The 26,599-nt window shown below is 37.8% G+C and overlaps 2 protein-coding genes across 14 annotated transcripts in view; both read left to right on the top strand.

The window, feature by feature from the left end:
* lmo7b (LIM domain 7b) overlaps positions 1-26,599 on the top strand; it is an 83,611-nt gene that overhangs the window by 16,490 nt on the left and 40,522 nt on the right. For 5 of the 13 annotated variants that reach the window (XM_084392846.1, XM_084392844.1, XM_084392842.1 and 2 more), the window contains exons 10-22: positions 3,851-3,880; positions 4,513-4,720; positions 7,869-8,011; positions 11,351-11,753; positions 13,940-14,212; positions 14,559-14,673; positions 16,376-16,537; positions 17,175-17,395; positions 18,370-18,433; positions 19,599-19,624; positions 19,756-19,863; positions 23,672-23,761; positions 23,881-24,083. In XM_084392846.1, coding sequence (XP_084248972.1) covers positions 3,851-3,880; positions 4,513-4,720; positions 7,869-8,011; positions 11,351-11,753; positions 13,940-14,212; positions 14,559-14,673; positions 16,376-16,537; positions 17,175-17,395; positions 18,370-18,433; positions 19,599-19,624; positions 19,756-19,863; positions 23,672-23,761; positions 23,881-24,083 — 2,046 coding nt within the window. The remainder of the gene's footprint in view (positions 1-3,850; positions 3,881-4,512; positions 4,721-7,868; positions 8,012-11,350; positions 11,754-13,939; positions 14,213-14,558; positions 14,674-16,375; positions 16,538-17,174; positions 17,396-18,369; positions 18,434-19,598; positions 19,625-19,755; positions 19,864-23,671; positions 23,762-23,880; positions 24,084-26,599) is intronic. The other 8 variants (XM_084392839.1, XM_084392837.1, XM_084392840.1 and 5 more) reach the window with 6 other exon arrangements.
* Positions 730-2,611, top strand: LOC311280663 (LIM domain only protein 7-like). Its single transcript, XM_084392982.1, has 2 exons — positions 730-1,135; positions 1,783-2,611. Exons 1-2 carry the CDS (start codon positions 768-770, stop codon positions 1,892-1,894), a joined length of 480 nt encoding a protein of 159 aa, XP_084249108.1. The 5' UTR covers positions 730-767; the 3' UTR covers positions 1,895-2,611.

Raw genomic sequence — 26,599 nt, 5'->3', positions numbered from 1 at the left:
AATAAACTTGGGTAATCATAAAAATTGTTTTATTCATTACATCATAGATCAGATTTTTTTTTCTTCTGGAAACTGGACTTGAATAAATAGCCACACAGTAACGAATACACAATACAAATTGCAAAAAATAAATAATTTATGAGGATTTAAGAGTAGGCTAAAACATCTTCATTTGAATGTGCTTTGTGTGACTGTTTACAGTAAGCCTAAGAACACGTTGCTCAAACAGAGCATGGAAATAAAGGCATTATGTAAATTTGACCTGCTGGCGGTTTTAGGTATAAATGCTTGGGTATTAATGTTTTTAATCGGGTGTAAATAACACAATTTTGGTAAAAGTCAATGACTGGTAGACTTGGATATTTAATTTCAAATCTGTTATGAACATTTGAAAAACAGCCATGGGTAAATTTGACCTTCTGCCGGTTCTAGTGTTAAAATCAGTTGATTCACTTGCATTGATGGTCAGATATTTTCTTTCAGTGACTTTTTTATAGCAATCTCTTAATCTTCAGCAGAGAAGTGAATTGCGTGACACTCTCGCGATAAGTGAATCAATCTGATGCTCTCCATGTTCCATGTGATTAACTCTGGAGCGTGTGCACCTGAAAGTGTGACACGTGTAGCGAACAGCCAATCACAAACTCGAGAACGTTTATACTGAGTGCTGTGAGGCAATTGTGCATGGGTTTGTCAAATCCAATCCTTCAGAAACTCAGGTTGTTCAGCTAGCTTCATGCAACAGGCCACTGCATGCGTGTCCATGCATGTGCTTCTTGGAGACATTTTTGCTCTCATCTCATATGGATGGCTCTTTCTTGGGAAGCAGTGTGTCCTCCATTCCTTCTGAAAATGGATCCCCAGAATGTGAATCTGCTACTTTGGAGGAAGAGTTTCTTCAGCGATCCCTGAACAATGGCATGAGTGACTCCGATGAGGACCGAGGTTATGCCGATCCAGTGCTGGACGATCTTTACACACGTCGGGTGCTCATCTCCGAGCATCAGACCTCCATCAATGCTGATTCAGACAGGTTCCTGCCCAAATATTGGACCCCTGAGGAAGCTCTACATGTGAAAAAGATCAGGCTAGGGTCCCAGCGCAGGCCATGGTATAAGAAGATGCAGGGCTTCAGGTTTGTCTTATAATAGAGAGAAAGAGGGTCTTTTTTTATTTTTATAGAGCTTTATAGAACCAGTTGGAAATCTGGAAAAGCATACCAAATAATTTTTTTTTTTTTTTTTTACAGATCAAAATTAAACATGTTTTAGATGTAGTCTAGGTACGGCCTGAAATGAAATCTATAAAATATCATAATTGCTGTTCAATACAAAATTTGATCATATATGCTTGTTTTTCAAATTATTTCTTCACTATTTCCATGTCTAAACCCTTATAGAGCCACTGTATCAAGTTAGCAACCCTTGTTTTTCGGTAAATATTGGTTTAAAAGTACATAACAGCAGCTTACTTTTATGAAAAGTATTGCTGACTTTTATGGATTAGATTTATCTATTTTTAGAGAATTGACCTTACATTTTTGTCTTAATTTGCAACACTTGTTAAAATAATTAAAAGTAATTTAGGTTTTCTCAAAATTCACCCCATAACGATATAAACAACCTCCCCACCACCACCACCCACACACACGATAACCTTTTATATATGTGTTGATCCTATGGTCTTTCTTTTTGTTGTTTAAAATGTCCCTGTCTTTTTCTTTTTCCTCTGCTTTTGCTTTCTCCTTTTTTTTTCTTCTCACTCTGTCTCTCCTTTCTGTAGCCGAAAGATGTCTGGTTCCTCTGAGGACGACACTGATTTTGACATCACTCCTTGGCTAGCTGCACCTGCTCCAAACTTTTTTCATGATCCCAAATCCCCCCACACCTTTTGAGCAATTCTTGCGCTTAGTGTAATATTGAAAGCTTTGCTTAATTTTGTTAAAACATTGGTTTGCAATATTGATGTAGCAAAGTTTTAGCAAGTACAAGCAGTTTATACAGCAGATACTATGTATGTTTGTATCAAAACTTTGCTTTCTTTTTAATGAAGCTTGATTTTACGGCTAATGTAGCAGTTGTGGCCATCTTCAGACTGTAGCAAGTTGTAGCTAATTTGGTTTAAATATTGGATTCCATTAAACCTGATTAAACATCCATTAAATATTGGATTGTAATTTCAGTGTTAGACTCATTTATTTATAGGTATGAGATGACTTGACCCAAGCATGGATAAAGAGTAGTCCATCTAGCACATTTAGATAAATAATTGCCAAAGAATGCAAGCACATCCCGTGTGAACAGTCCCTCAGACAGCATTTATACAGTAGCCTCCTATAAGACCCAATTGAAATGAAACCTAGAACACTGTGAAACTGTTAGCGATTGTCTTGCTGTGGTTCACATTTTAAAGGTAGGGTAGGCAATTTTCAGAGCGGCTAGTAATGGCAAGTTAGCTTTAAAAGCGTGAGATCCCACCCTCCCTTAAGAGCGTCTCCAGAGCCACATCTCCTTCAAAACACATGATACATGATACTGTTGCACAGCAGAGTTTGCAAAGCATCATGAGACCATAATTGGTGTTAAACTACTTCATTTCTCAAAGCACATAACTATACAATAATAATGAACATAAAAAAAACAGAGAGCACTGATTTGTACCACTTGACTGCTGCAGATTAATTTCGGCATTGATAGTCGTTCATTGATGGTTAAATTCGAGTAATTAACCGCTTTGAGTATAACGTCACAGGTTTCCATCTCTTCCAAGTTACAGTAGTTATGGTGTGAATGCAGCATAAGCTCACTGTTTTGGTTCAGGAGGAACTGTAAAAGGTGGCTGCAGTTTCATTTGCGGTGCTCGGTGCCTGAGATCTGTCTAACTCTGCATAGCATGAAACGCGCTGATGACATGTGATGTCTAAACAAGCAGGGTGTGCAGGGGTATGGAAATACATACTTTGACAGGCAGGTACGTCTCCCACAGACGTATAATATACATATAAATATATTTAGACCGCTTAACTTAGTTATTGCTATCAGGATGTGAAGAGACGATCAACCAACCTAACAAAAAAGGTTTATGCGACAAATCGCCTACCCTACCTTTAAATCAAGGGCTTTATATGAAAAATCTCCAATAACACGTCTGTGGCCGTTCCTTGCACGTGACTTGCTGAATTAGTCTTACAGAAGGTTTTTTTTTTTTTTACTATAGTCTGTAAGACTAATTCAGCAAGTCACGTGCAAGGAACGGCCACAGATGTGTTATTGGAGATTTTTCATATTAAGCCCTTGATTTATGTCCCTTGATTAAAGCCCTTGGGTTATGTAACAAATTATGTTAATGCAGTCATGACAACTGGAATTTTTGTTTAGTTTTTTTGGGGACTTTCTGATATGCTAGAGTCTGAAGTCAAGCAACTTGCACCAAAAAAAAAAAAGTCAAATCAACTTGTTAAATTTTGTAGGCCAATAAAAAATAAATAAAAAAAACAGCTCAATGACGTGTCATTTGTGTGAATTTTTGTTTCAACTTATCTCTGAGACTATTATTTGCATTCACTTTTGTATGGTATGTACTTAACATTTAATGGAATAGTTCACTCTAAAATGAACATTTGAAAGCATGTCTTCATTGTAATTGCATGGAAAACAGGAACTGGTACCATTGTCTAAATGTTTCCTTTGGTCTTACACAAAATAAGTTTCATTTAGTGGGTGGGTAAATAAATTAATTTGTGGGTGAACTATTATTTTTAAGTGATCTTCCGTGGGGAGAAAAAAAAAAGTCTATATCCATCTGTACTATTAAGAGGAATTTACAATCAAATATTTCCATGGTTTCCCAGATTTCCCGTCAGACACTCTCGGTACACTGGGTGAGTTCAGCATTTTTAATGTTGCTTCAGTAGTGGTGTCATCTTGTGCTAGCAAACGCCGGATATCTTTTGCATTTGTGTTTTCACTTTGCAGCCTGCTTTTTTCTGTTTAAATGTGTGCTTTTTTTTTCTTTTCTTAAATGACTTGTCCTTCAAGTAATTTGATCATTACAAAACATTTTATAAAGTGATGCATGCTATAGCAGTGTTGTGCGTGTGTCTCTGCAATACTGTGCATAAGCTTATCTTTGTTTTATGGTGTAAGCTTTAATGCATACGCTTGTTCTATATTGTATCATAGTATTATACTGATTATTTTTCCTTCATTGTTGGGTCTTTGTGAGCTTTAAGCAAATGGAGACTATACAGTGTGTATATATAGTATCTTATGTATGTACAGTATCTTAGTTGTATGTGTGAGTTTCTGCTTATCTATTTACTTTATGCTGCTAATGGCATTATGGCAGTCTTTGATGCAGCTTGAATGGAGACACAGTACTGTATCAGGTTTTATTTAACCTCTAGATGTCAGTATAACCAAATTTTACTTCTGCAAAATCCAACATTGCAACCTTTTGGTATTTTGAATGGAGATTAGCATTTAAATGACCATGTCCATCTCCACTCAACAGAAGCAAATCCATGGGTGACATCCCATTGGAGCCCATACCCCAGGAATCTGACAACTGCTCCAGCTTTGACCCACTGGGGTCACGCCACGTTCACCAGAGGTCTGTTGGAGAGCTGACCCTTGAACCCTCAGCCATACAGAGAGTTCAACAAGAGCAGTTACAGAACATGAGGGCCAGAATGAAGGAAAGTGAGGCCAAGTGGCATGAAGTGAGTGATCCTTAGTTATTTGAGTAACACATTCTATGTCACAGTGGTGGAACTACTGAACACACCGATTATAATAGCCAAAAATGTTTAAAGTCCTCCTGTGGTGAAAATCAAGCTGCTAATGTTGTTTGTCTGTGTGGTGTTTTTAATATGCTTCAAGACAAACCATGTGCAAATTCATAGTCAACACCATTGCTGAGTATTTTCTCTTTAAAACGGCAGTGAACCAAAAATGCGGTTTGATATCACAAACTACCTTGTGACCAATCACGTTAACGTGTGATCGTCAACGAGTGGATGGTGTGAGTGGAGGCGGAGCTAATTTGAATATTCATAGTACCGCGTTTACATTTTAATCATTTAGTAGACTCTTTTATCCAAAGAGACTTACAAATGAGGAGAACGATAGATGCAATCAAAGTAACAATAGGGTAGCAATATGCAAGTGCTGTGACCAGTCCCAGTTAGTCTAGCATAGTACAGGTAGCAAGACTTTATTTTTTTATTAATAAATAGATATAGAATGGTAAGTGTTAGTATTAATGGGTCAAGTGTTGCCGAAAAAAGATGCGTCTTCAGCAGTTTCTTCAAAATGTCTAAAGACTCAGCAGCTCGGGTTGAGTAAGGCTTTGAGATGGCACCACGAGGCGCAATTCACCTGCAGAACGCAAGCTTCTGGATGGCACGTAGGAATAATGAGTCTAAGGATAGGGGTGCAGAGCCAGTGGTTGTTCTGTTGGCAAACATCAGTGCCTTAAATTTAATGCGAGTGGAGTGCAAGTTTTTGAGGAGAGGTGTGACGTGTGCTCTCTTCAGTTTGTTAAAGACCACTCTAGCTGCAGCATTCTAGATCAGTTGCAGAGGTTTGACAGTGCATGCTGGAAGGCCTGCCAAGAGAGCATTACAATAGTCCAGTCTGGATAGAACAAGAGCTTGGACAAGGAGTTGTGTAGCATGCTCTGACAGGAAGGGCCTGATCTTCCTAATGAAGGCAAATCTGCAGGGCCGGGCAGTTCTAGCAATGTGGTCTGTGAGGTTTACCTGATCATCAATCACAACTCTAAGGTTCCTGGCTGTCCTAATGGAGTTATGGTTGACAAACCTAGCTGAATGGAGAAGTTGTGATGAAGTCTTGGGTTAGCTGGGACCACAAGCAGATCTATCTTGGCAAGGTTGAGTTGAAGGTGGTGGTCCTTCATCCAGCAAGAAATGTCTGTCAGGCAGACTGAGATGCGAGCAGCTACCATATACTAAATTATGCAAGGGTGTAGAGTAACATTCAAGCTATTTTAAGGCATGAATCAGTTTTCTTTCAAGGAATTTTTTTTTTTAAATGTCATTTTGGTGATCAAAGATGAGTTTTAAGGGATGCAATTATTGACTACAGGGACACTTTAAAGGAATAGTTTGCCTAAAAATTACACTCTTGTTCTAAACTTCTATGACTGACTGACTTCTGCTGAACACAAAGGATAATTTGAAGAATCTTGTTAACCAAACAATTTTGGTTTCTATTGACTTTCAAGACATTTTCTCAAAATGTATATTATTTCCACAGAAGAATGAGTCTGACACAGGTTTGAAACAACATGATTGTGAGTAATTGACAGAATTTTCTTTAAATTGTAATGCTTAAAGGAATAGAGGCATTAGCAGCAATCTTATATAATTGCAAAAATAATGACTGTTTCAAACAACCGTCTGCTATTTTTCGAAACAAATAGTCCCTCTACAAACTTATGTTAGCCATTAACTTAAATTTCTGGTGACATTTTCTGTGGGTTAAAATATTATATAACAATATCCATATGGTTTAAAGGTACAATATGTACGATTTTTGTAATAATATATCCAAAAATCACTTTCACAGTGTGAGATATTTCCTGCAGTTGTGTACTTAAAATATCCTAAAAGTTCCCAAAGATTTTTAATTTAAGAGAAATTCCAACTTTTAATAATGGTTTGTCCCTGGTCATTGTCGCCTGTCAATGACGTAATATCTGCGTTATCCCTGGTTTCCGCTTGTACTGCCATAGTAACCAGGACAACTGCGTTACATTTCATGCTGTTATTGTTTCATTCAAACATTATGGATGGCAAGCAGACTTTGGGACAAAAGGAGAACTAAAACGGGGATCAATATCTGCGTGGCATTTTCGAGATGCCAAGAGCTTCACTTCACGCTTCACATGGAAGGAGCCATTGGGGGCTAAAAACACCATTGAGCTTTATTAATGCCTGTGTGAGGTTATTTTTGTAAAAAAAATATTTTGTTAGTAGCTATTAATAAAATAGATTATACTACATAACAGTTTTGCCAGCTGGGATTTAAAAACTTTGATGCTCAATAACTCAGAACTACCCTAAACGGAGATAGAACCTTATAATTCTAAGCTCACAACTTGCTTCGCTTCACTCCCAGAGAGGGCAGTATCAGAAGAAATGATACAGCTAGGCTACTTGTTGACTCGAAACTGAAAAGACGCCGTTTTATCGTGAGATCCCACCCCCTATGGACAGGTTGAAAACATGCGTAACTAGCTCCTACTACTGGCTGTGGTCTCTAGCCTCTGGCCAAAAAAGCCTCCGATGACACAAAATTACGATTTTTGAGGTTTTTTTTCAGACACACAATACAGAAATCTCTCGTCTCAGGCGACATGAGGCAGGGAAGCATGGACATTCGAAAATACTACTGGGTTTCTACTGATACAAACTTAATGCTAATCGGTGAAGTATCCCTTTAAAAACATCAATGTTTTCACTCATCCATAAACATTATTAGGTCCATCGGCATGGCGACAATTTCCATAATTCCGCTTATGCGTCATCGACCTACGCCTTTGTTATTGTAAGAGGTTAGCGACCCCTAGCGGCGAAAAAAAACAACACATATTGTAGCTTTAAGCATCTTTTAAGTTTTCTCCATGATGTTGCTACTTCTGGATTGGCACTGTGGGGGGCCTCAGCGAACCAAATAATAGCAGAAATGTTTTCGACTGACCTTGGAGAAAACTGTTACCCGTCTTCGATCATTTACACATCACGCTTTGTTATTGTCTGACAGGTGTTTTTTTTAATTTTTTAATTTTTTATTTTTTACCATATTTGCTCATTTATCTCTCAATTTTCACCTCTGTCATTGCAGGATCTGAGCAAGTGGAAGAGTCGGCGGCGGAGCACAAACTCTGACCTCCACAGAAAGCGTGAGGAGAGGGAGCAGATTGAACTTAGTGGCGAAGGGACCAGTGCCATCAGGACTGCACAGCTCACCGGGGGGCCGGAGGAGAGGTGCTTTATACTATAATGTATTTGACTCGCACAGTAATGCACTTTGAATCAGTTTAAGTGCAGATTTTTTTTTAAAGGAATAGTTCTACTTAAACCACAAATTTAATTATTATTTTTTTTAACCCTAATGTTTTCTTTTTCTTCTCAACCCTGAATTACTGACTTTTTTTTGTGTAACACAAAATAATGAATTAAGCAGAATGTTTGAGCTGCTGTCTTCTATAGGGTACAACGGGGCAAAAGGCACTTTCCAAAACATCCGCTTTTCAAGATGCACGTGGACATTTGTCTGATTGTGGGCAACAGCGCAAAGTTGATTCTGCGCTTAATTGATCTAATATTTTATGTTTTTTAAAATGTTGGAGATTTAAGTAGCAATTGATAATTGCTCAAATTTAATATGATTTTCGGTTTTGTTCAAGCTAATTAAAGCAACCGTTTTTCAATAACAGAACAATATGTAAAAGTATGGTATTTGGGGTAAAATGCACCCCTGCTGTCGGGGGCAATAGGCACAATAATTAACATGATAAATATCTGGCTGACTTTTCCATTTGTTGACATGACATGGTTAGATTCAGATGGTAAATATCATATATTAAGTTGGGTGTCCACCTTAGAGATAATCACTATATTTATAATGAAACCATATTTAAAAATATTATATTAATCATATATAATAAAATATCATTTAATGTTACTACTGTAAATCTATATTAAATTATGGAATCTCAGTGCTATATCAAATATGTACAATAAATAAATAGCATTACGATGTCCAGAAATCAATTACAATAGTACATTGAGTGTAATGTATCGACATGTATTGACTTGATGTTCAATGTGATAGTTTCATTCTTACGTCTACTATAATACAATATGTTGTTAGCCCCGAGATTCTTCACGTTAGTGCATAAATGCGTAGATCCGCATTTATCATTCGTGTTCCCTAATGGTCTGGTGGTAGAAATTGTAAGCGTGTCAGAGGTTCCAGGTTCTAATCCGCCCTTGTACTGTGATTTTGCCGGAATAGAGAGTCTACAATGGCATTAAGCGATAGATTGACGCCAAAAGAGAACACTGTATCCGTGCCACTGATAACAGCGGCAACAAACAGCATGATTTCAAAAACATCCAGCGCCAGATCTCCTCTTATTTAAGACAAAATAATAATTAACATCAACATGGTTCATTTGCATTAGGTATATCCGTGCAATGACATATTTTCAAAAAAAATAGTAGTGGTTACAATAGAGTCTGGCGAAAAGTGGTGGGGACATGTCCCACCCGCAAATTACACCTATGAGTAGATTCAGTACGGAGATATTTGAAAGATATTTTCTCATTTAGATGGATTTGTCATGTCTGCCCTCTTCAACTTTAAAACAATTAGCGCCAAGCAGCGCCCACTGTCTGTTGATTGGCATTTGTGAAATGTCCTCTATTATGAACTATCTTTGGGAAAATCGTGCTTTGGAAATACATGATTCATCAAATGGGTATCATTTGTAAATTCAGCATATTATTAGAAAAGCACATTTTATTATGAAAAAATAGATATTTAAACAGTAATAGTGTCTGAAAGAGTATTGTGAAATATATTAAACAAATGTTGTTGTTGTTTTTTTTTCATGGAATTTTACAAAATAAATATACATTTAATTAATAATTAAATTAGTTATTTCATAATTATTTAATTATTTCAGAATAAACTGGTGCATTTCATTGTTTTATTGAATTCAGTTTTTATTTTTTTTATTTTTATTTTCCATACAAACTTTGCTAAGGTAATTATTTTGAACATGTATTAAAGACATTGTTAAAAACACATTATTTGATATTTATATTATTTTATAGTATTATTTTATAGTATTTGGATAAATAATGTGTGCCTGTTGTCCAATGCCGGTGAGCCATTTATCTCGTGTATGGGGTAAAAGGCCCACCTTGCCACCTCATACACTTATACGATTTTTCACAATACTCAGTGTCTTACAATAGCTTTGCGTTAACTAAAAGTTCAAGTGAAAATCTTGTTTGATAGCAGTGGTCACATTTACTGTCATCATATTTATGAAAAAACAACAACAGATTCGTCATTCTGCTTAACTCCTTTTCTGTTCATGGTAGAAAAAGTCATGTGTTGTTTTGAAAGTCATGATGATGATAGATGATAACTGAATTATTATTTTTGTGAATTTATGTGCCAGATTTACATAGGAGGCATGTTTTTGTGCATAAAGGAATGCAAGTAGAATTTGCACTGACATACCACATGCAAAAAAGTTCAACTGTTTAGTGAATTTCCTTGTGTGTCCTTGAATGTCTGTAACACTTCACAATAAGGTGTTAGTTATTATTATGTATGTATATAGTTGTATTAGTTACTACCAGGGTTTCAGCGGGTCTTAAATTCTTAATTTCCCTTGCAAAAACCCTGTAGTCCATTTACAGCATTTATTAATCTGAATGATAATTTCTACATATACATTTCAAGTTCCAATTAATATAAACAATAGTGTATTAATAAATTAACAGATTAAAGGGCAATTCAGTAGTTCTTTAGCTAGCATTAGCATCGCTGTTCATGTATTTTTAAGTATCGTTCCCACACTGCTGTTTAATGCTGCGGCCGGTTGCGTAAACCGCTAAGACTTTTAAGACTGTTCATAACTTTTTGGAGTCAGTTACATAAAATGAAGATTGGTTTAATTTGATCCCAAAAAGTAACTGCTAGTGGGTCATTGATCTTAAGACACTGGCTTAACATAATGTCTCCTTTTATCTGCCTAACAGAAAGAATCTGCCTTGGCGTTATTACTCAGAATGTTCTGTCATCAGCTTGTTTTGTTTTTTTGTCGGTCTTTGTCTTCTGCCTTCAGATCTGCACCACATATCTTTTTTTTTATAGAGAACTATTACAGAACAGCCTTCATCTTATTTTGAGTGTACGCCATTCAGATGGCTCTTCATAAAATCAATTCATTTTTTAACATGTAAAAATGTTTCAATTAGCATCAAACTACTGAACGCACCTTAAACAACAAAGAATAATATATTTGTATATTAGCATCCATCTAGATTTAAAAAATACTATAAAAATTGTTCATTTATTTAATTATTCCTAATGCATTAAGTGGTGTTATCCAAAGTGCTACCACTTGTTCACGTGTGGCTAATAGAGACATTTGATAGTTACACCTGTCCTCCAAGCCCTCTCCACCCCCACTCCCCTTCCATTACCAGCCATGTGCTTTCTAGTAGAGTCCTGTCACAACCTTAAACTCCTATCCTGGGATCAGATCAGACATTCATTCCTGTTGGTTCACTCTCTTCCAGCTCCAACATGCCTGGACCCATGAGTGATGCAGGGTCCAGTGTCAGCAGTGCTAGGGTAACTGGATGGTCAACCACCTCGGCTTCACCCCTCACGAACGGGACATCATCTTCTCTGGCCAGAGGCACTGACATAGAGACGCCTGACTCAGCCCAAATGTGCACCGTTGAATTCTTTACCCCTCCAGCAGCTGTTGTGTCCGAGCCCTACGAGCAGCAGAGTCCAGACTTCAGCCGCCGGGATAGTTTCCTAGAGAGCTTCTATGCAAGGGGAGCACGCATATCTGCCACTCTACCGAGGGGTTTCAGAAGGTCAGAAGGTTGCTCGCGCCTCTCCACAGGCATCACACCACGTCTATTTGGAGCCAAACCCTCCAAAATGTCCTCACTACCCAAAGTGTATTCCGTAAGTGGCCATTCTCAGCCTTACATGTTGCTCTATAGATCATGTGTGCTTTATTCATTAAAAAAAAAGTCAGATTTGAATGTCAAGTCTTGATTATTCTGGATTCTCAAGGTGGAGGCTTTTGATTCTGATTAATGTGAGGATTTTAATCTTTTTTGTGACCATTTCACTTGGTATTTAGTATCCCTCTATCTGATTTATTATGCAACAACTACTACACTTTCTCTCGCTTTTTTCCGTTTATATAGTGCAGTTTTATAGCCTTGATGCCAGCCAAACTTAGCCCCGCCCACAACATTTGAGGTCGGGAAGTTCTGGACTTGATCCGTCGTGGAGCAACTAGGCTCGAGCCAGAGCTGTTCGGACCAATCAAATTGTCAGGGCGGGCTTTATACGATGATGGACAGATGATCAACAGTAAAGTAATCATCCACGTCACCAAACAGCGCTTGGGTTGAATTCGTTCACAACAAAGACGGCTGCCGCTGGAGAATTGAGATGTGTAGATTCCGCCATCGCGACTGTTATAGAAGATGTCGACCGCGCATTAGTTTTAAAAGAGGAACAGAGAACCGCGATCAAGGCATTTGTCGATCGGAAAGATAAATGAAGAACATACGTCACTTACTCCGTTGCTCTGATTGGTTGTAGGTCTATCCAATTGAGTGCAGAGGCATTTTCTTTCCTGGTTCGGTTGAAAAACGCCCCTTAATCACAGCCCAATGGAGCAGTATCAGACTCATATTCTGACTAGAATCTGAGTATGACAACGTCAGGCTAGCAGTTTTATTTTTCTGTTCCCTGAATTTTCCACTCCGCCAGAACCATGATCTCGTACAAAAAAAAGCTTATTCCATGCTTAAAAGGTTTGACCTTTTGAACATGTATAGAGGTTTTCTGTAAATAGGGATGTGCGCGAGTACCCGATTAATCAAAAGTGACAGCAATGATCTTAAAAACATAGATTGGTTTTGGTGGCATATGGTCAGTACCTTGAGGTCTGATTAGTTTTGTGACCGCATGCCATCCGGTGGCCAGTTGCATAAATGTGTTAAGACTCTGCCTAGTCTGACCAAATAGCTGTTAGCCAAGTGGTAATCAGTCTTACTTTTCAGATTCAAATTAGATCAATTTACGGTTTTCTTTAAAGGACTTTAAAAAGTTATGGCTAGTCTTAAAACAAACAAACAAAAAAACAAACAATAGATGACTAACTTGTAAGACTAGTCTAAGCAGTTTATGCAACTGGCCACAGATCGGAAAACTAAAGTGAAACTCTTCCAAAAGCGCACGGTGATGAGCATGGAGTGGTCACTGGTAGAGCTGTGTGATATAGCTTAAAAAAAATAATGTGGATGATGATAATAATACTAATACTAATTGCAGAACTAGTGTAATGTCATGGTCTTTAGGAAACAAAACCGCCAATTAAAAAGATCCACTTAAATTTTATATTCTTTTTATTTTTTTTAAGATCAGAAGTAACTTCATGTATAATGAGAATATTAAATCTATATTGGCCAGCATTATTCTTCAATGACAATTTGTTCCACCTGACCTTGACCTACAGTAATTGTTAGTTTCTAAATAGTACCTAGTGTCTCTCTCTTTCTCTCTGTGATAAAGGAGTGGGGGATGATGAAGAGTGGTAGTTTGTGCAGTGTTCCGTGTGTGAAGTTTAGTGTTTCTCTTCATCACTTGATCATCTAGCGGCTGGCTTATGAATAATGAATCAAGCCACTACTACTGCTCTGCACTCTGGGTGCTTCATGAAACCCAAGCTAAGACTTCGGTGTGCCTTGTGTGTGCTTTTCCATGACGGGCTTCTCAACCATGTGTGGACACACGCACTGTTTGGCCACTGTGTCTCAAACAAAAGCAATTATGTTGCCTCTGTATATTGTACTGTGTGTGTGTGTGTTTTAATAATAATGTGGCTTTATACATTTGAATTTAAGATTAAAGTCAACAAGAAATGGTGCATGAAAGTTTTTCAGAGATGGACCAAGTTTTCCAAGTTTTTTTTTGTTTTGTTTTATTCATGGGCTTGTTAAAACCAATTTTGAGGCATATTCAAATTTTCAGTGCTCTAATACACAGTCCTAAATTGAACAGAATTCATGGTTGTAGAAGTGGTTGTTAAAGAAATTGGCCACTTTATTTGGTTTTATCTTGTGTTTCTACAGATTGATGACTCTCATAAAAGCCTGATCAGTGGACACAGAGACTACTCAATCATCCCCTCTTTCATCAGCGGTCAAGGAAAGGTCACAGCCTCTGCCGAGACAGGTCACTCTCGTTCAAGCACTCATCCAATCAACCCTAAGAAAGCGGATGAAGACTGGAGAGATGGAAGGTCATCAGCGCCTCCCATGAACTCTTTCGTCACTAAAGTGACCATGGCCGCTTCCATGATACAAACATCTCCTCCTGTTTTCTCAAAAATACGAGAAATTAAGGTAGGCTCCTTGATGATCTGAACCAATCCAACCATGACGTCCAGGACATCCCTGACCTACCTGGAACATTTTTCACTGGAATATTATATTATATTAATATAATGAATAATGCACTATAAAAATGTGTATAAAATTACTTAAACTGTAATGTTATATATATGCCTAGAAGTCCATTTAAGACAAATTATTTATTTATTATTGATCTTTCATTTATGCAGGTATGTGTGATAGTGGACACAGTTAGTGTTGTACTGACTGAAGCAGATTTCTTGAGGAAGAAGGTGTCATGGGATCCTCAGGTGTCACATTCGCTCTCTGTATCTCTCCCTCTCTCTCTCTCTCTCAGGTGGGTCAAAGTGAAATGCGAGTCTGTTTGAATCAGAAGCCTAACAGCGGGAGAGACTTTGGATTCAAGGCTCACTGGGACTCAACTGGTGCTTGTGTGAAATCAGTTCAAGCAGGTAAGACTTATAATTCAAAACGGCAAACTGTTTAACTAGAATAACTGCTCCTTTTAAATGCATCTGGGCTTTGCAATTTCACTTTATAAGAGTGAAATGTGAACCAGCTGTAAATCAGTCAGGTTAGATGCCTATTTCTACCATGCAGAATCTGTTTAGATATATAGGGTGAAACTTTGGTGGTGTGTTTTTATGGATGAATGGGGGTAATGGAGATGATAACTGTGAGTACAAATTACATTTCAGAAAATGAAAGAAATCCTAAATACAGAGTTTGAGTTTGTGGATCTTTATTGTGTATCACACCGTGTGCTTGACAGTTATTTTTGTAGTTTCTTCGATCTTTGAGAATGCAAGGAGTGTTTGTATTGCCATGTACGTTTACATTCAGTCATAGTGTGTAATTCTCAGGATTGTGGAGTGAGACTGAGATGAATGATTTATAGAGAACAGTGAAGGTGTGTTTTACTGTGCATTAGTCTGATTGGTTAAACTGAAGAAGTCTGGTCCTGAGCTTAGTATATATCATCATGAATGAGAGGAGAGGCAGCATTCATCTGTGACCTGTGCATTTACAAAAGCAGGTTAGGGTGGCCATGCATGTAGTAAATATAGTCTAAAGCACATATCCGTTATATCAGCTCTCATCTGTATTGTTGTATAGAAGATACGGAGAGAGGTTGGTTCTGACTCCTGACATCCTTTAATCAGATGTATTGTGTTAACAGAGTTAACAGGCTGAGGTAGAAGGCTTGGGTTGATCTCCTTCCCGAAATTCCATTAAACACACTAACCTACATTTACAGCCTCATCAATGATATATGAACCTGTTGTGTTATTTTCTATTTAGGGCTGTCAGTCAGATAATATATCACGATTAATTAAATATGTAGTAATGATTCATCTTTTTTTGTTTTTTTGTTAATACATGCATGTTTAATGCATTTTTATACTGTGTGTGTGTGTGTGTGTGTGTGTGTGTGTGTGTGTGTGTGTGTGGAAAAAATGCTCAAATGTTGTTTTCAGCACTGAAATTCAGGGTAAATTATACGTGCATTATAAATGAATAAATTAGACACCAGGCAAAGTCTGCAGCAGTATTCTTGTCTCACTTGCACAAAAATCACAGATTATATATCTGAAATAGTTTAATAACTTTTCATTCTCTTTGTGGACTTGCATGTGTATTTTTTTTTGGCCACTGACAAGCTGTGATATTACATTATAATAAATGTATTTATTTATTCATTGGTGTAAAGTAAATTAAGTAAAAAAGAAAAGAAAAAGAAAAGCAGAATGAGAATATTATTCTATGACATACATAGAAGGCTATGTACAATGAAATATACTATGAGATTATACAATGTTAAATGTACAAAAAAGTAAATGGAATAACTACCAGGAACAGAAGCAATATACAGAGAAATATACAGCATTATGCTCTATATACAGAAATTCAAGAATAAGATTAATTAATAAAGAATATTTAAAGTTGAATAAGATTGAAGAGCTGGCGTCCTGTTTGCACTTCATCAGATTAAGATCTCAGTAAATGAAAACCTACTTGAACTTTATTTGTTTTCAATAAATATCCTATTGGTCTATATCAAGAAATAAAGTTGATTCTGTACTCACAAACTTTCTCAGTTTAGCTTAAAGGCACAGCTTTGACCTGCTTCATCTCTGTACCTGCATCACACAGGCAGCCCAGCGGAGTTCTGTGGTCTGCTGATGGGGGATGAGATCGTGGCGTTGGGTGGATGCAGGGTTGCCGAAATGAATTATGAGCAGTTTAAGGGCAGCATGGACTTGGCACAGCAAAAAGGCACTTTACTGATGGACATCCGGCGACATGGCCAAAATGGTGAGGGTGTGGAAACTGTAAGAATCTGCCCTCTCTGTGGAAACTGAGCATCATTTCACCAACATAATTTTGTTCTACCAACAAGGGAATGTGTGAAAATAAATCAAATAGAAATATATTTTAAGTTCTTAAATCACACGTTGGGTTTTTTGCCTCTTTAATGACACTGTTCATATTCAGAGTATAATATTGCATGCATACACTGTGGAATTGGCATAGAAATTATTTCTAGAAACAGCTGTTGCAATTTGATGTTGGGTATTTCGTCTTTATATTTTCTGGCACGGTTCCTAAGGCGCCATTCCAGAATAAGATGCTTTATCTTTTGCTTTCTGTCACTGTGGGAAGGTGGTCTATCTGTCTGTCTGTCTGTCAGTCATTCTCACTGTCTGATAAAGACTCTATTGCATCAGTAATCTTTGCTTCAATATTATCAAAGGGAATAATTATTAGCACCCTTTAATTTCATTTAATGCTCACTTTTATATTAAACCGTATAATTATATCCACTTAAAATTCCCCTTTCACAAATTACATCTAATTCTGATTTAAATAATTGGTCTAAATCACTAACAAGTTCGCAAACATGTGATCTGGCATTTCTGAATTGCTCATGTATGTTTTGGGTACTGGACAGACTGGGGCAGTGGCCACCCTCCCCTACCGTACAAGAGCCATAAGACCATCAATTTGACCAGTGCCAATTCAACACTTATAGGGCGCCCCGAGCACTATGTCTCGATCAGCACAACCTCAAACTCTCCAGTGGAGACTGTGGTGAAGACACAGGTCAACGGACAGCCTGCTAATGTGAGTCAGGACAGGAATATAATGAATGTGGTGGACTGTGGGAAATCAGTGAGTTTAACTGTTGTTGTTGTTGTTTAAATTTGTTCATTTTTAGTACTTGGCCTCAAGTTGGTAATTAATGTGCTTGTTTGTACAGTGATTGTTTAAGGGTACACCATTGGTCAAAAGTTTTTTTTTTTTTTTTTTTTTTTTTTTTTTTTTTATAATACTTTTATAAAAAAATATTTTTTTAAATATTATTATTATTATTCAAATAATATTTTTTTAAATAATACTTTTATATTCAGCAAGGATGCATTAAAATGATCAAAAGTGACACTGAAGACTTTTACATTGTTACAATTTCGGTTTCAACTAAGGGTAGGTTTACACGACAATGATACGCTTAAAACGGAAAGTTTTCCCTTTGATTTTTCCGCGCATAAACAACACCATTGTTAAAACGATCCCCATTCACACGGATCCGTGAAAACGATGTATTCTGCTGCCAGGCCGTTAGATGTCAAATGAAACACTATATAGACTGAACACGTAATACGTGTGTGCATGAGCTCAATTCGTTTTCAAAAGTTTGCGTTTTCAGACACCCAAAACGCCGTTGTCGTGTAAATAGACGGCCAAAACGCATACAAAGTTTTAAGTTTTTAGTTGAAAAACGGTGTCGTGTAAACAGCCCCTATATTTCTGTCATGAATTCTGAAGAATCATGTGACACTGAAGACTGGTAATGGCTGCTGAATATTCAGCTTTGAAATCACTAAATTATTTACATAAAGAATTACATAAAGAAATTACATTTGAAATCATATTAAAATAGAAAAGTTATTTTAAATGATTATAGTTTTTAACATTACTGTTTTTATTATTATTATTAATAAATGCAACTTTGGTGTGCATAAGGGACCTGAAAAACATGTTGAAAATCTTACCGACCTCAAACTGTTTAATAGTAGTGTACTTTCTAATTTAATCATAATTCTTTTTATGTATTTATTTACTTATTTTTACTTCACATTTTTCAGAAAGTACTATCTAAAACGGTGAATGGACGAATCCAGGACAATCCAGTTGCTCTAAGAAACAAAGGTGGGTGCTTTGAGCTTAGCAATCAAATCTTTGTCCATGTTCAGAGCTGAACCTAACAATTTCTACGTTATTAAAAAAAAAAAAAAAAAAGAGACCAAGAGATGTGGATAATCAAATTTCTTTGCACTGTTCTCTCCCCACCTGTGTTGTAGACTATGAAAACATAGCTTTGAAAATTCATAGAAGAAAGTTAGAATTTTTCATGCAAAAAGGTAACCGCATTCGCTCAGGCTGTAGCAGTTTAATGCTTTATGGCTAATTGATCACTGCGGCTTATTCATTTAATTATGCTGTGACTGATTGTGATCAAGCACACTCTTAATGGAGTGTATTGGTGAGGTTGAATATTAATATCTGAATTCACTTAAAAACAGATGGGTTTGCTTATTCTGCATTCTAAGGGCCTGACTAACTAAAGCATTTAGTACATACGGTTACATCTGTCACCCAGTTATGTTAATATTATTTTTTTACACGTTCTTTTCTAACTACTGTGTGTACCAAAAGCTTTTATTAGTTAAGCTCTAGGTCTGAGCATAAAGATCTGAAATCGCTCCACGGGTTTCTTTTGCTTTCCATTTTTCTAAAAGCTAATGCTCTGTCCATCAGGTGCCACTGTCAGCTCCTGGGTCTATCTCTGTGGTAAATAAAGATGGTGTGCTTTCAATGTGCATGTGATACACTGTAATAACTGAAATATGAAGACTGTTGTTTCTTTATTTCTGTTTCTGTCTGTCTGTCTGTAATTGGCTGTGTGTGATTCCTGTCTTATTGCAGAACAGTTTACAAAGAAAACCTTGAGTTAGTTAGTCTCTAATAATTTAGTTTTTCAACCAATCAGATTCCTCTGCAATTCACTGTTATTGAACAGAGACAATTCTAAAGACATTGCTCTGAGATGTTTTTTGCACATTCATTGTTTACTTCTGTCTTGCTGTGTTGTTTAAAGCCTGCGTACCAGCATGTGAGTGTGAATTTGTTGTGCGCTCGCTCGACCGTGGTGGCTTTGGTTACAGTTTTGTCATATGAGCAGTGTGTGTGTGTGTGTGTCAGAATCACTGAGCAGCATGAATCAACAGGTTACAGGCTTGGGAAACTCATGGCTATGTGTGGGCTCTGTTATGCTATTTAAACGGATAATCTTTGTTTCCACCTCTTTTACTAGGTGGCTCGGAGTCTGCCATCTCTGATGTGAGTCACTACTGTCATTCACATTTAGTCTTTATCAATATTAAAGCCTGATTCTGATTTATTAGTATGCTGATACTGTCTAAATTTGACTTTTTGGTTAATTTATTCATATTGTTACTCTCTGGCATCAGCTGCAGGTTCCCTCCATCAGTTCCACCTCCTCTCGCTGGTCCTGGGATCATGAGGAGGAGAGGCGGCGGCAGGAGAAATGGCAAATGGAACAAGAGCGCCTCCTGCAGGTACCACCAAATCACACATTCTTTCTTAACCATAACCAGATATTGAATGCAAGAATAGATTTCAGAATAGATTTTGTTTTTTGGTGACATGAAGTAATGATTCATTTCATATATTTTAGTTTAAGTTTTAGTTAGTATAGTTAAAATAGCTATTTGTTTATTAAGAATGTTAAAAGTTAAAAGAAGTGTGTATGTTTATATGTGTGTGTGTGTGTGTATGTATGTAACATTGAATTACCAATTCCAATCTGGTGTAAAATCTTTGATAGTGTAATTCAGCCCATTGCGCTGTATGGAAGTGAGGTTTGGGGTCCACAGAAGCCCTACACACAGAATTCTGCAAACTCGTTCTAAAACTACAAAGGAAAACACCCAATAATGCATGTAGGGCAGAATTAGGCTGATTCCCATTGATTGATAATCTGCAAAAAAGATCCCTCAAATTTTGGATGCATCTAAAATCAAGTCCCACATTATCGCTACATTAAGCATTACAAACCCAAGAACTGAACCCTGAAAAAAGTCCCCTCCGCCAGCTGGTTCTGAGACTTAATAACCTGACTAACTCTACTAACACTAACCAGTCTCAGCAGTAGCGTACCGTGGGGTTTCAGTCAGGGCCTTCAGTAACGATCTAATCCCCCCCCCCCCCAATGCAAAATACAATCATGCACTGTATGCACTGCGTAACATCAACGACGAGACAGCTGATCTTCAACCTCAGCGCACACGCACACCACTGTACATTATAAAAGCTGAGCTGAAACATCTCGCGCACGGATGTAAGTTACCTAATACAAATAAATAAAACATCTCCGGTTAACTAGCAGGACATTCATTTTCGTTTGTTGAATTAGATGCATTCTAGCGCTGAAATGTGTTCAAGCTGAGTGCTCGTTGCCGCTGTTATCAGTGGCGCGGATAGAGTGTTCTCTTGTGGCTCGCGCACAGTTTTCACTTAGATGCGCGCTTCAATCTATCGCCGTTGCGGAGACTTTCTATTCGTTGAAATCTTACAAAACAAAATGCACACAAACGCCCTGCTTGATATACAACCACTGATGAACATATTCGGTAAAATAAAAATAAAAAAAAACATACGAGCGTGGATTCGAACCCAGAACCTCTGACACGCTTGGCAAAAGTTCTACCACTAGACCATCGTAGAATACAAAATGTACATAGTTATCAATGCATTTAGTCACGTGGAAATTCTCTGTACTAACAAAATTAGTAAATCTAGAATGACAAATGTGCCCAAAATGACCCAATGTACTAATGAAACTTATTTCTGGACATCGTAATGTTATTTTTCCTGAAAATTGTTATTGTACACAAACATGTATTGTATCTGCCCACCCATGTCGATGACATCAGCGCGGGCTAGCCGTCGACACATCGCTGGGCCTCTGGGGCGTTCTGTCATACGCATCACAATTTGATTGGCTGATAAAACACGTCAGTCAAAGTTATGATCAATTGGAAAACGGCAGCTTCAACGGAAGGCTAGCTATACTATTAGTGCTGGTCCACGGAGCTGCGTTTGCCTCAGACTCACAAAAAATAACCATATTCTTTCTGGAAATATAATCGTAACGTACTGATAGACAATAATTGAATTTAGACATGTTCAGACACACATTAATTTAATTTTAGAAAAAAAAAAAAAAATTCTATTTTGACAGGGCCAGCAGAGAAGGCCCTGCTGGCTCTGACGGCACACCACTGAGTCTCAGACCAGCACTGCTTCTCACACAAACATCAAAATAAACCAAATTATCAAACAGTCTAAAAATACATATCTGGAACACAACACAAACTAAATCGCTAAGTAAATTGCAATTCTATCGAACTCTGAAATCAAATGATGAATTGGAAGAATATCTCCTGAGTGTGAGAGACACAAAGCAGAGACGGATCCTGAGCAAGTACAGGCTCAGTGAACACAGTCTAGAGCCATCGAGACCGGCAGACACAGAAAGAGCTGGTTACCCAGAGAGCAAAGGGTGTGTTAACTGTAGGGCAGGAGACATCGAGACAGAGACGCACTTCCTCCTTCACTGTCATAAATACAGTTCAATCAAAGACCTCTACTTAAACAAATTCACTAACTTAATAAAGAACTTTACAGCCATGACTGAAATAGAACAGATAAAGATAATATTAGGAGAGGGACAGACAGCAGCACTGGCTGCTAGATACGTGTGGATTTGCCACAGCCTGAGAGACAGCAGGTGAATGTGTGTGTTAAGTGTGTGTCTGACCTCAGTGTGTTTCCCTACTGTCCACCACAGTGACCCTCAGTAGTGTGTGTGTGTGTACATGTTAAAACACTGTGGTATCAAATGTTCACATGTTCTAATTTGTTACACTGTTTATTTAAAGGCACACTATGCAAGATTTGTACCTTAACCCTTTCGCACATACGATCACACCGGTGTGATCAGTCTAGGCTGGTCCCTGGAGTGTTCGATCACACTGGTGTGATTAGAACAGTCAGTGCATCATGTGATCAACTGCTAAATTCAAATGTGCTTTCGCGCTCATCAGACAGGCGCGCTCAGCTGTCATATATCACAACTTTTCAGTGTTTTCAACCACATAATGTTTATTTTAGGTTTCAGACATATAAGTACTAAAAAAACAATACATTTAGAGTTTGTAAAATACACACTGATGTCTATGGAAGAGGCAATAATAATCCTTTCCATTATAATTAGACACGTTTTATTCATATCAGATACACATTGTGTAAGTAACTTTAAAGTTTACTCTATTCTTCTCCCAGTTCACCTGCCACTTACTTTTATGTATTTCGGGAGAAGTGGATGAATTCACGTGTTGTAAATCCAACAGATCCGATTCTCTGAACTGTGTCTGCGGCACAAACTAACATGGCGGCGCCCATCGCGCATACAGCTCAACTAACGCGATCGTTATAAAGGTGTTTAAACAACAAAACACTTCCACTTGCATATGTTTAACAATCGGAATATCAGATATTTCATGCCATAGCTAACACATTTGTGAATATTTTGAATAAAAAAGAAAAATGAAAAATCATCATTCATTCAGTGCTGTTGCTGCTGTGGTGTGTCACATGACAAGCAATGACGCGTCACCATGGAAACCATAAAGTGACACGTTCTAAATAACGGTCGGTCGCCTTGAAAAACTCACGCTGGGGGGTCAGCCAGAATATTTTAAACTTACGTGTGAAAGGGTTAATATAACAGCTTCGAAATCATTTAGATGGTAAACAAACTCGTAATAGGGCGAATCATCCTGATAGCAAACCAGCATTGCAAGTTTGAGAGTTGGCGCCCCGACAAATCTCGAGAGAATCACGACTTGCTTTTCGGCACGATGTCACATACATCAACAACATATGAAGCAGCCTCTATGGAAGACACTAGCACGCATTTCAGACGTGACTCATGGCAGAGTCGACGAAGAAAGCGCTCAGCTCTGCGTGAGTGTTATTTACGACAGTAACGTTAAATACAAATACTCCACAGCGACTCTAGGGGTGGCTGTTTGAGAAAAACGGAAACTGCATAGTGTGCCTTTAAATTTAAGTTAAGTTATAATATTTTCTTTTATTATTATTTATTATTATTATTATTATTATTATTATTATTATTATTATTATTATATGTATTTCAAGCTTTGGCAATATTTACAGTCATGCCAATAACGCAATTTTGAATATATATACACATACACTGATGGAGGGAATTTGTTTTGCTGATACAATTATTTGTAATAAGCCGTTACATTAAAAAAATGTTGTCTGCGCTGGTTTCAGGAAAAGTATCAACGTGATCAGGAGAAGTTAGAGGAGGAGTGGAGAAGAGCTCAGGAGGAATTTTATGGAGAGGGGCACGGTGGTCCTGAGGTCAGTAACGTAGTAACGTTGTATAAAGTGTTTGCATTACGTTGCTCTGCAATACTCTGCAGTCATTATAAAATGGTGAATAGTGAACACTGTTATTATTTACTTTCTGCCGGTAATAGGAGCAGAAATGCCTTGCTGTGCTGTCCAATGGAAATACTACCTCTCATATTCCACCTCCCATTGCTACCACTTCAGTGGCATCCAGTCAGATCGCAGAGAAGGAGGGAGCGGAACAGAACAGACAGGCCGCTGTGCAAATAGCAGCTGGACACCAGTCACTTAAGACAGAAGTGGAGTGCGATTCAACCACAAAGAGTCAGTGGTAAGAAATATGCCAAGCACAAGGTGAAAAATAAGCTGTAGTTTTATGTTGTTCATGCCGATAACATATTAGGATTTTGCATTTCCCTAAATATTAGGCAAGTCTGGCAAAGCATTTAATGCATATAATTTCAAAAGACAAGCCCACAAAATGAAGATGATTCAGTAATTTAATTAAAGACATTAATATATAGTATTCAACAGAACTCATTGTTTGTTTTATTTCCATATCATTGAACATATCACTGGCGCCGGTACAGTCCACAGGAATCCATTTGAGTTTGCCAGCCAGTCTGAGGAAGTAGGCCGTTCACACAGGACATATTTTTAGGACGTTTTTTAGCTGATGTTGAATCCAGCTGTGTTTTTCAGCTATGAGCACGTTTTTAACAAGGCAAAATTAATAGCATTAGTTAGTTTTATTAGGGGCCAAGCACCGAAGGTGCGGAGGCACCTATTGTTTTCGTTCCCGTTCTTATTATTATTATTAGGGGCCAAGCACCGAAGGTGCGGAGGCACCTATTGTTTTCGTTCGCGTTCTTATTATTAGGGGCCAAGCACCGAAGGTGCGGAGGCACCTATTGTTTTCGTTCCCGTTCTTATTATTATTAGGGGCCAAGCACCGAAGGTGCGTAGGCACCTATTGTATCTGTTCCCGTTCCTATTATTATTATTATTCTTCCGTTTCTTCCGACTGGGAGTCTATGGCAGCCCATAGAACCGATTGCGGGAAAGTTGTAATGGTTTGACATTCTGATAGAGGACAGTCCCAACATTAAATACACCAATTTTGGTGTGTCTAAGTCATTCCCTCTAGCGCCACCACCTGTCCAAAGTTTCACTTTTATTTTGCTAATAACTTTTGAACCGTAAGTCCAATCAACAAAATTCTTTTTTTCTCTTATTCCTGAGCTCATGCCAATTCGATTGCACCCTATGACGTCATTTTCGTCATTACAATATGGCCGCCATTTTGAATTGTCCTTAAAAGCTACTTTTTCGAACTCGTCCTAGATGGTTTGTCCGATTTGCACGAAAATTGAACCAGATCATCTTCAGGCAGTGCTGACCAAAAGTTATGGAATTCAAATTGATTCGTTAAACCGTTTTCGAAAAACACTCAAACTAATTTTACGTAGCGCCTGCAAAAACAGTCGTAGGGCTCTATCTCCGCAACAGTTTATCGTATTCAGACCAAACTTGGTACATGTCATCACAGGCATGACCTGAGGCTACATGCTGTGTTTCGGCGCAGCGCCACCTACTGGTCCGGAGATATGGAAAATGGCTATTTTTGCTTATAGCTTTTGAACAGTTTGTCCAAAAATCATAAAATTGGTCTCGTTAGATTCAGGGCAACATGCCGATTCGACTGATATCCAATTTGACCATATCGGCCATTTTGACTGTCAGCCATTTTGAATTTTGTGCTAAAATGCTGTATTTTATGAACGCATGAACGAATTGTTACGAAACTTAGTATTGGTCATCATCACGATGTCCTGAAGGAACCTGAGAACTTTCGAAACAGCGCCACCTAGTGGTGAATTTTTTTTCCCAAATGCTTATAACTTTGGGTGTGGTCGACTTATTTTCACGAGACTCATCTCATTACAGTCCTGAATCGTTGCCGAGTCCCACGATACCAAACATGCTAGGTTTTGCCTCACGGTTTGTGTAGCGTTGTGATTTAGCGCTTAAAAAACATTTGGCTATATCTTCGAAACCGATAGTCCGATCAAGACGAAACCACCGTCAGAAGTTTGGAAACATAGGTCGATAGCTATACGCCAATGCCCAAATGCAAAAATATTGATGTTTAGGGGTAGTAAATTCCAATCAAAGTCATGTGTCAGTCATTTTTTACGTGTTCTTTCATATAAATGTCTATAACTCCGAAGCGAATTGAGATATCTTCACCAAAATTGACACACATATGTATGGGCTCACTCTGAGGACACATACAAAAAATGGTGTGACTGAGCCTCTTGGTGGCGCTATAACAGAACAAAACATGAAATTCCCATTGACTTCAATACAGTTTTGTGAAATAAAATGCTATACTAAACAAATGCATTGGTGTAATATTATGAAACTCAGAATGTGCCATCAGCTCCATCCCCTGAAGGTACCCAAAAGATTTCGAGACAGCGCCACCTAGTGGTCAAAAGTTATAACAAAATTTCCAAAAAGGCTAATAACTTTTGAATAAATCTGGCTATTGAAATGCCACTGGTCTTAATAGATTCCCTGGGTCACGCCGAGAACATAGATACCAAGTTTTCCTTATTTGGCCAAACTTCCTGTCCGCCATCTTGATTTTCATTCAAAACCTACTTTTTCGAACTCCTCCTAGACCGTTTGTCCGATTTTCACCAAAATCGAATCGTATCATCTCCAGACTGTGCCGACTAAAAGTTATGGATTTCGTGTCGATAGACGAAACTGTTTTCGTATAGCGCAGCAGCAAAGTTGAGGCATGATGCCAAAAGCACTATTCAGGCTTTATCTCTGAAA

The sequence above is a fragment of the Rutilus rutilus genome (assembly GCF_951802725.1).
Source record: "Rutilus rutilus genome assembly, chromosome: 2".
Taxonomy (NCBI): domain Eukaryota; kingdom Metazoa; phylum Chordata; class Actinopteri; order Cypriniformes; family Leuciscidae; genus Rutilus; species Rutilus rutilus.
Note: the sequence above shows the minus strand (reverse complement) of the source record. Positions and strands in the feature narration are given on the sequence as shown.

Excerpts from the sequence above, each read along its gene's own strand:
- LOC311280663 (XM_084392982.1), top strand. The coding sequence starts at position 768 with ATGTGCTTCTTGGAGACATTTTTGCTCTCATCTCATATGGATGGCTCT. Across the intron at positions 1,136-1,782 it reads AAGAAGATGCAGGGCTTCAG|CCGAAAGATGTCTGGTTCCT; the intron begins GTTTGTCTTATA and ends TCCTTTCTGTAG.